This window comes from Ascaphus truei, chromosome 13, assembly GCF_040206685.1.
Source record: "Ascaphus truei isolate aAscTru1 chromosome 13, aAscTru1.hap1, whole genome shotgun sequence".
Taxonomy (NCBI): Eukaryota; Metazoa; Chordata; class Amphibia; order Anura; family Ascaphidae; genus Ascaphus; species Ascaphus truei.
Window position 1 is genome coordinate 47,831,486 of NC_134495.1, and position 9,900 is coordinate 47,841,385.

The 9,900-nt window shown below is 43.7% G+C and overlaps 1 protein-coding gene across 1 annotated transcript; it reads right to left on the reverse strand.

Moving 5' to 3' along the window:
* Positions 1-818: 818 nt before the first annotated feature.
* On the reverse strand, positions 819-9,483 carry LOC142464552 (speedy protein 1-B-like). The gene is made up of 6 exons (XM_075567920.1): positions 9,272-9,483; positions 7,193-7,251; positions 6,253-6,338; positions 2,699-2,867; positions 1,700-1,967; positions 819-912 (listed from the first exon to the last, which is right to left on the reverse strand). The coding sequence occupies exons 1-5, from the start codon at positions 9,426-9,428 to the stop codon at positions 1,701-1,703; spliced, it is 738 nt and encodes a 245-aa protein (XP_075424035.1). The 5' UTR covers positions 9,429-9,483; the 3' UTR covers positions 819-912; position 1,700.
* Positions 9,484-9,900: the final 417 nt, after the last annotated feature.

Sequence of the window (9,900 nt, forward strand, 5' to 3'; positions counted from 1 at the left end):
AGCATCAGTAGGGGAAGGGAGAGTGGTACAAAGGGGCTTAGAGACAGACAGGCACAGAGAAGAGAACGGTGGCAGAGAGAGACAAAATGCAAAGGGGGCAGAGAGAGATACGGGCAGATATTATACCATCATCTTACTCTGACCATTCACACAGTCTTAAACTAATATTGCCTTCTCTATGAGTACACCAGTCACTTCCAGTTGGGTAAACACAGTTTCAGTAATTGGTAAAGGTTCCAAAGAGCATTGAATGTCCATCTTGTTTCAATAAATATTTATGTTGTTAAAAGAAAATTCCTGTAGAGTAGGACCCTTCAACTAGTTCTCCAAAATCTTACAATCTACTCAAAGACTACTGAAGGACAGGAAAAATCTATAATACTTTAATAAAACGAGTATGCAATCTACTTCTAGACTATGATCCCCAGGGCCTGCAGAAGAACTCTAACCCAAAGAGCGTACAGTCTAAGACTCCCTCCCCCTGCAATCACATTGCAGACTTACCTTCTACAGGATGACATAAGGCTTCCTGCAGTACTGGCTGCCCTGTCCTGGGATAACAGGATCTGAGTCATAGGGAGAAACAACACTGGTTATTGTGGGAGTTTGTCTTGCGTCCCAAAATGTATCCCAAATCATCCCAGCATCTCTTGACATCTGAACAATAGTGTTACAGATTCTCACTGTATCGGAGAGACTCTGTGGTTGTTGTTTCCTATCTCAGGGAGATGTTAAATGGCTCCCCGTGGAGGACAATGACATTATCTGCCATGTTGTTCTATCCCTGATATTGAGATCTTCCTAGTATTTACCTTGCACTCAGAGAGGCTCTACTTCCTGCAGTACTTCCGGCACGATGCTCAGGAGTGAGGGATGTGGAAGGGAAGAGGGGGAGAGACGGAGCTGGTTTTCCTGCAACACAGAAGAAGTCAAAATCAGATCTCTCTCGTTGGGCCTTTAAAAGGTATCACAACCTCTGACAACTCCAAACGTCTCCAGGACTAGCACAACTACTAGAAGAAGGGATCTGATTACTACTTTAATGTTCTTTTTAAATAAGATGTCAAATAGGGGATCTAATTATTATCTACAAATATATCTAGAGGTCCAGATTCCACTCTGGACTTGGATCTCTTTGCCCAAAACTAAACCTTGTTTTCGATTCCCACAGGGACATGGATCTTACAGCATTTCCCTTTTAGAAAGCCGCCCCTCCCTTCTTTTATTGACATTGTGTGTCAGCATCAGTAGGGGAAGGGAGAGTGGTACAAAGGGACTGAGAGACAGACCGACAAAGGGAAGAGAACAGGAGCAGAAAGAGAAAAAAAAGCAGAGGGGCAGAAAGAGACACAGGGGCAGATATTCTACTAGCATCTTGTCACACAGTCTCAACTAATATTGTCTTGTCTATGAGTACACCAGTTACTTCCAGTTGGGTAAACACAGTTTTGGTGCTTGGTAAAGGTTCCAAAGAGCACTGAACGTTAATCTTATTTCAATAAATATTTATTTTGTTTAAAGAAAGTTCCTGTAGAGAAGGACTCTTCAACTAGTTCTCCAAAGGGGCCAGATCAGATGACATTTTAGGAGTACTGTAGATGTCCACAAGCTTATTGTAGTTTAATTTTAGATAATCTTACTAATCATTATATTTCAGTGTTTTGGAATAATTAATAACATCTGAACAATATATATTTACATTACTGTCCTCGGTGCTGGTGCAGGGCTAGAGCTGCACCAGCAGGAACGACAATATTCCCGATGACTTCCCACCGGGCCGGTTGGCTTTGTCGCGATGATCTGGCATTTTCTTCGAAGATGTTGCAGAGGGGGCATTGTGGAGGGGTGTTACCCGGGCCTCGGAGACAGAACTCCTCTGGTCTCCGCAGATAAAACCTGATGGCCCAGCCATGGTGGTCCTTCCTCTCTCGTCTCCATGCCCAGTGAGATGGGTTGTCTGCCATTATCTAGAAAGAAATTTGCAACAGTGGCATTGAACTTTCAAATCGTCACTTTTCAGGAACTTGCCGGTCTCTGGCAGTATGATGCTAACGCTGATCACTGATGAATTTTATGGACACGCACAGCTCCCATATTCCTACTAGGAACTTACACTCAAATTCAGGCTCCAAAAGGCATAGACAGACAAAGTGTTATTATAAAATGCCACTTTGTTTCTAGGGGACAAGGAAGAACAATTTGTCTCTTTAGAGGAACATGTATGTGGTTGCTAGTGAGGCTTAAATATGGAAGGATGTATATACTATACTGTATGTTCTCCAGGTTCTCCACAACCTCCCCAAAACCAGCCAAGAATCCCTTCCCTCTTCTCTTTAAAAATTTAGCAAAATGAACCAAATGTACTGTAATGTGTTTGAAATCTCATCCTAGTCCAGAGAATGTAGGTCACAGCCTCTAGATGCATCTTTCCTCTGTACACACTCATTTGCGTCTGGACCAGTTTGCAAGAACATAGAACCTCATTCTGGTCCACAGGGTGTCCATCATTCTTTGTTAACCCAGCTCTTCTGTATATAAACCTCTTTGCATCTGGACCTGCATACAAGACTTTGTAACCCAATCTTGTCTCAGAAGTTCCTCATCCTTTCCGAATCCATCTCTCCTCTTTACAAATCTCTTTGTATCTGGTACCTCACGCAGGTCCAACGGATGTCCCTCATCCCTCTTCCTTACAAACCTGCTCGCATGTGGACTGGGTCACAAGGGCTTTATAGCCCATCCTCGCCCACAACATGTCCCTTGTCCTCTTGAAGTCCCAGCATTGCCGATACCATGTACGTCCCAGAGCCCAGAGGTAGATCTGCTCCTTGAAGTGCTCATCTTCTTCCATATCGTTAGCAAGAAACCTGAAGCAAAAATGGAAACAATACTGTATGTAAGAAACAGAGAACGGCTGTCTGTGCTGGTAGAGCTTACAATGCATGTTAATGTACAACAGGAATCATCTGCTGATGGTACTTAGAGTGAATGACTGAAATAAAGGGTGGGCAATTGTTTTCAATGTATATGTTAACGCACATGAAGATGCATAATACAATCTGATCCTCTGAGATTTGTCAACTACGAACTCATACAGATGTGTAACTGGTAATAAAGTGGCTTGGATGTTTCTCCTGGGAATGGATACTCCACATGTGATGGGTGAACATGTAAGGAATAAATCACAACATAGTGTAATACTGTTAAGCATACATACAAACATATAACATGAGACGGACGCTGAGAACAACAGGTGACCAATTACAAACACATTTAATAAAGCATATCATTAAAAATACATAAAATACATACAATAGAAACTGTTAGGACACTCCAACTCAGGTGGGGGTACCTGCTTACCGAATGTAAGAAGGTATCAGGCAGTGGATATATAAGAGTATCCCCTCTATGGATGGCTGCTGCTGCACCGAACTGCTGGGCTCACACGTGTATCCTCTACCGTGGATAGTGCTTGCTCCCTCTGTTTGTGGCATCCGCCTCTGTGTGCCGTGGACACGGAAGATTCCCGTGTCTGCCGAGGGATAGTAGTTCCTTCCTGCTCGGCTACTGGACGCGCGCCAAACGGAGCTGATGTAAACGCGGATGGATATCCGCCCGGATTCGGCAGCCAACGGGCATCTGCTAGCAAGTTCCAAGGGGGACAGGATACACCACCGAGTCTGGAGGACCTCTCAGAAACACCCTACGCGTTTCGAAAGTCTTGCTTTCTTCCTCAGGGGTAAACGTAGTATAAAAAAGTAGTCCCTGTGTGTCCCGATATATATAGTCCCGTATTAAAGGTGCAGTACATCAGAATAAACTTGCTCATGCGCAGATGTGTGCTTTGGGACTCTCAGCGTCTCGAACAAGAACATGTACACAAAAACAAACATAGAACATGAAATGACAAATAATACATATCAAAATAATAAATTTACACTGTCTAAAAACTTAAATAATGACAATGGAATATAAAGAATATATGGCCTAATGTCATATTCTTTATATTCCATTGTCATTATTTAAGTTTTTAGACAGTGTAAATTTATTATTTTGATATGTATTATTTGTCATTTCATGTTCTATGTTTGTTTTTGTGTACATGTTCTTGTTCGAGACGCTAAGAGTCCCAAAGCACACATCTGCGCATGAGCAAGTTTATTCTGATGTACTGCACCTTTAATACGGGACTATATATATCGGGACACACAGGGACTACTTTTTTATACTTTTTTTATACTACTTTTTTATACTACGTTTACCCCTGAGGAAGAAAGCAAGACTTTCGAAACGCGTAGGGTGTTTCTGAGAGGTCCTCCAGACTCGGTGGTGTATCCTGTCCCCCTTGGAACTTGCTAGCAGATGCCCGTTGGCTGCCGAATCCGGGCGGATATCCATCCGCGTTTACATCAGCTCCGTTTGGCGCGCGTCCAGTAGCCGAGCAGGAAGGAACTACTATCCCTCGGCAGACACGGGAATCTTCCGTGTCCACGGCACACAGAGGCGGATGCCACAAACAGAGGGAGCAAGCACTATCCACGGTAGAGGATACACGTGTGAGCCCAGCAGTTCGGTGCAGCAGCAGCCATCCATAGAGGGGATACTCTTATATATCAACTGCCTGATACCTTCTTACATTCGGTAAGCAGGTACCCCCACCTGAGTTGGAGTGCCTAACAGTTTCTATTTTATGTATTTTATGTATTTTTAATGATATGCTTTATTAAATGTGTTTGTAATTGGTCACCTGTTGTTCTCAGCGTCCGTCTCATGTTATATGTTTGTATGTATGCTTAACAGTATTACACTATGTTGTGATTTTTTCCTTACATGTTCACCCATCACATGTGGAGTATCCATTCCCAGGAGAAACATCCACGCCACTGGTTGTATATTTTTATTACTATATATTATATGTTTATATTACACTAGTGCAGAGCGCCATTGATATATTTTTTGTACTTTTCAATACCTGACTGGGGTTCAGGCATATATCACAGGCTGCCTGCACATTAGGATATAGCGCTACCTATCTGTTTTTTAGCTGGTAATAAAGTGGCGTTATAAAGAGTTATAAAAGAATGGTGGGTAGCCGTGCTGGTCCTTTCTTCCATGTAGTTACAAAGTGATAAAAAAGAAGAGTTATCAGTGAGAGGAGGAAGAAAGAACAGAAAGGACATTAATACAGGGGCCAAGGAGAATAAGTTGCTACAGTATGAGTGTGGCCTGGTCACAAAGGGGTTAAAATAAAAGTTACACCATAAGTCTGTCACTGCCAGATGTGCATACAATGCACTGTAAGGCAAAGTCTTTCTGAATGTCTGTGTGTCTACAGATGTAGCCAGACTTACTGTCTCCAGCACCGCGGTCAGAGACCCAAACGTCTGCAGCACTGGAGACAGTGTCTGTCCCAATCTCACTGTGGGGGGCCATGCTTCCGTATTGCACCAGCCCACAGCATTAGTCCTCCGGTGCCGTAATCACCGCGGTCGCATGAGTCAGTCATGTTATATCTGTATTGTCTGTTTTTGGCGGCTCAAATTTAATAATGAAAATATTTGCACAGCAAACTCATGGAATGTGTATATCTGTGCAAAGCAATGTGTGTGTGTGTGTGTGTACAGGGCAGTGTGTGTGTATATCTGTGCAAAGCAATGTGTGTGTGTGTGTGTGTGTACAGGGCAGTGTGTGAGTGTACAGGGCAATGTGTGTGTGTGTGTGTGTGCAGTGCGTGCAGTGCGTGTGCGTGTGTGTGTGTGTGTGTGTGTGTGTGTGTGTGTGTGTGTGTGTGTGTGTGTGTGTGTGCAGGGCAATGCGTGTGTGTGTGTACAGGGCAATGTGTGTGTGTGTGTGTGTACAGGGCAATGTGTATGTGTGTGTATGCAGGGCAATGCGTGTGTGTGTGTGTGTGTGCAGTGCAATGTGTGTGTATATCTGTGCAGAGCAGTGTGTGTGTGTGTGTGTGTGTGTGTGTGTGTGTGTGTGTGTGTGTGTGTGTGTGTTGTGTGTATTTGTGCAGAGTAATGTGTATGTTTGTATATCTGCAGGGGAATGTGTGTGTATATTTGTGCAGAGCAATATGTTTCTCTGTGTGTGTATATTTGTGCAGGGAAATGTGTATGTGTGTGTATTTGTGCAGGGAAATGTGTATACTCGACATGTTGCTTCATGCAACAAAAATGGGTTAAGAAATGGCCTTTCACCTTGTCCTTTATCAGGTCTCAATATAGATATGAGTTAAAATTTACTTACAGGGCAACAAAGAAGTTCCTCCTGGTATATTCTTCAATCCTCAGGCCTGCACGCTGGAAGTAAGCCAGCACCATGGCCAGCAGGTACTACAGGGATATGAGAATGTGTTAGCGAAACAAGGTCTTAATGGGCAAAGATGTACAAGTCCAGGTTAGGCCTCTGTTACAAAGGGTCACACAGCAAAGGTTTATCAGGCAGGTTCATTGAAAATGATCAGGGAGCCTGGAGGCCACCTCATGGCCCAGATACTAACCTTCATATTCCAAACGCCACCTCCCGGCACCAGAAGATTGGTGTGATTGGGCCACAGATGTCTTATGGGATAGCACTGCTATGTTCAGTATTATTATACTATATGTATAAGGTACCAACACATTCTGTGGCACAGGTTCATTAGAAGGTATCATGACCTGCAATCAATCTTACACTTCCTGGTGACTCTAGTGTGACCCTGACCAGAAACAGAAATTTACTGTATATTGCTGATAGATATTGACCATTTGCGTCCTTTCCCTCCAGTTTGCCCATCTCCCTACCAGCTGTGAAGCCAAAGACCCCATTTGTTCCCTGACATTGTTCCACATCTAGATATCAATGTGGCTATCTCATGTTGCTGAATTTCTTTACTGTATTAACTTTCTCAGTCTCTGCTGGTAACACAGTAACACAAGGAGAGGGAAATGTAACATTCCATTGTGTCCTTCCCTCCCACAGAGAAGGAAGACACCCAGCTCTACAGTAACAGGTGGAGGTCAGAGACAGAGCAGATCTATCACCCATGGAGTCTTTGGCCTCTCAGATACAATGACAAAGACAAGAATGGTACCTACATATGGACCACTGATCCCATCCCATCCACTGCAGGGTAACAGCCGGGGCTCGTCTTCCAGGACCTCTCATGCATCTATCCTGCCTACCATGGAGCATGTACAAGAAATACCTTATCCGAAATCTTCAAGCAACTATCCATGCCCAGGAATGCCCGGATGATGTCATCTTCTACAAAACAGTTCAAAATGAGGTAATAAACACTCAGTTCATGTTACTGTATGGTTGTCATGAAAGCTTCTTTCCGATATGCCTCTTATCATTCATTTAAAGTAAACCAGTAGCTTGGGTTGTGAAAAAGAAATGTCCGTTGTGTTAAATCTTTAGGTGTGCATAAATACCCAATACTTACCCAAACTCAGTCTGCCAATTTTCCAACCAGTGAGCGCTTTCTCATACTGTTATTCTAGTTGAAACGTTTGCTAAATTGTAAGGGCCAGATGCGCAGCGCTGTGTTACGTCAGGGCTCATAAGGTCTCATATCCCCAAAGCCAATTATACGGATAAACAAACAACGGCTGCTGATTAAATCATTAGCACAGGCTTCGCATCATGTTATTGTAACGCAATATTGCGTTATCTGCCGAATAACGGCAAGTTAAGTACAGTATATCTTACCTAACGGTGATGCTACAGTATACTGTACCCACCCAGACCCTGAAAATAATTATCTATTTATTTATCAAATGTGTTACCAGGAAGTAATACATTGAGTTACCTCTCGTTCTCACGTAGGTCCTGGGCATGGGACATACAATATGGGAGAGAGAGAGAGTTCCCCAAACTTTCCTGACATAGAGATGTTAGTCTCTCTCTTTCTGCCCTTCCGCTCTCCCCTCTCCGTTAAACCCCATATTTCAGAGCCTGGATGGGAGTAGCACCATCTTTTGGATCTGACTTTACTTAATGGTAAGATCCTGTATTAGCCTTAACGGCCTTTAGATGATGTGCATTGTTAGCCCGCGGCCATAGTAAGCGTGACGTCGCGCGCGCCGCACACAAAATCATGTAAGGCAATGAGCACGGCCATAGAGCATGCGTTTGCACGAGCGTGATGGCACAACCAATTTTTCTCCAGACAAAACCTTTTGATTTTGTCTCCCAACGGCCGGGTCACCTGCGCGTTTCAGCCAATGAGGGAGAACCGCTCACGTGACGTCGTGGGCACACCCCCAAACATTGAATTGGAGCTGCTCATGGATTGCGTCTCCTCCTCCAGACCCCACAGGCCACGGATCGCCTGTGCTGCAGGCGCGCGGGACGTGACGCGCTCGGTCGCCCGCCTGCTATGTACAAGGCCTTAGGGGGAACGCCCCTTCTGCATATTATTATCACTAACGGCCACTATACTTAACACAATGCTCTCTCCAGGAGAAAACATGACATCGTTGTTATTAGCCGATTAGGAAATGTGGTAAGATTTAACGACATTAAGTCACTTAACGGAGCTTGGTGGATCCAGCGCTAAATGGGATACTCATAATATGGGGCTATTTGCTCCCAGCTGCAAAAATGGGACTAAATCAGCGCAGAATCAGCACTATATTTACCATAGAAAAGGAATTACATTGAAAGCAATTGCAGTTTTTCCTTTAATACATTGTTTTGCACTCATTTTGCAGCCAGGAGACTTTAGTACATAACCCCTGATAATGTGTAATGTTCCCTGGTTAATAATCTGTGCCAATGAAAGCACATAACCAGTTACACTTGATGCAAACAGAATATAATTATTTTAAAGCCTGTTGTGTATCAATGTTAATGTTTTAACATTTAGTGCAGATTAGTAGGTTTATGGCCCCGGGGACATTGAGGAATTTGACGTTAAGAAAAGGCAGAATATAATGAGAAAATACGGAGAATACAAAGCCGCACAATACAATGACGAGATATTTCATACTATTTTAATGTGTATCCCCGAACTTCTCTCTAACTCCTCCAAATTACTTGTACTCTCCCCTAATCCCAAGATAAAATATGGCAGAATACATGCAAAAAGCCATGATATATTGGCAATAAGACACACAAGGTTAACATGCCTGTTCACTTTCACATACATCACATATTCCTTTAATTAATTAATAAGGGCAGCCAGGAAATGACTATGTCCATTGAAAATTGCAAAGTGTCTTAAAATAAGCTGTGAAATCCTCTTGTTACGGTTGTTATAGTGCACAGCAGAGGGCCTTACCAAAGAGTTGGTAGAATGCTGTCCTCTGAGCCGGCTCAATGGTGACTGGAGGATGAATGTTCACCATGGTGTCCTCTTCTGCAGGATCTTCAGTCTCCTGCGCTCCAGATGTCCTATGACGCTGAAGCGCTCTTCTGCTGCATCCTGATGTCCCCATCTCACTAACTGTAGGGCGTAGCCCATGGTCACTCTGGATGCTTCTTCTCTTGTGAGCAGCTCTGTGGTGGGAGAGGATAAATCGCTACGTTATGAAATTCTCTATGCAGGTTTATTTTCCCAACAAGGTAAAACAAATGTTAAACTGATTTCCCTGCACTAGAACAGAGCTGGATTGTTTTTGGTTTGTAGACCCCAAACCCTGTTATCTGTTTGTGTGTTACTTAAATGTATTCACCAGCCCTACCATAAACATAACTAGTTCCACCTACTGCTGATCACCAAGAACAGCTGCACTGCTGATCCCCCTATCCTCTGCATTTCGCTTCCTCTTGCCCCGTGTAACTCTGGGCCGGGCAGACCTGCGACGGCAGTCTGTCTGCGTAGAGGTGGCCACTTGAGAAGAGGACCTGGGCTGCAGATGTCTGAAATGAAAGAAGAAGAGTAATTTACACCCTATTGTAACCTTACTC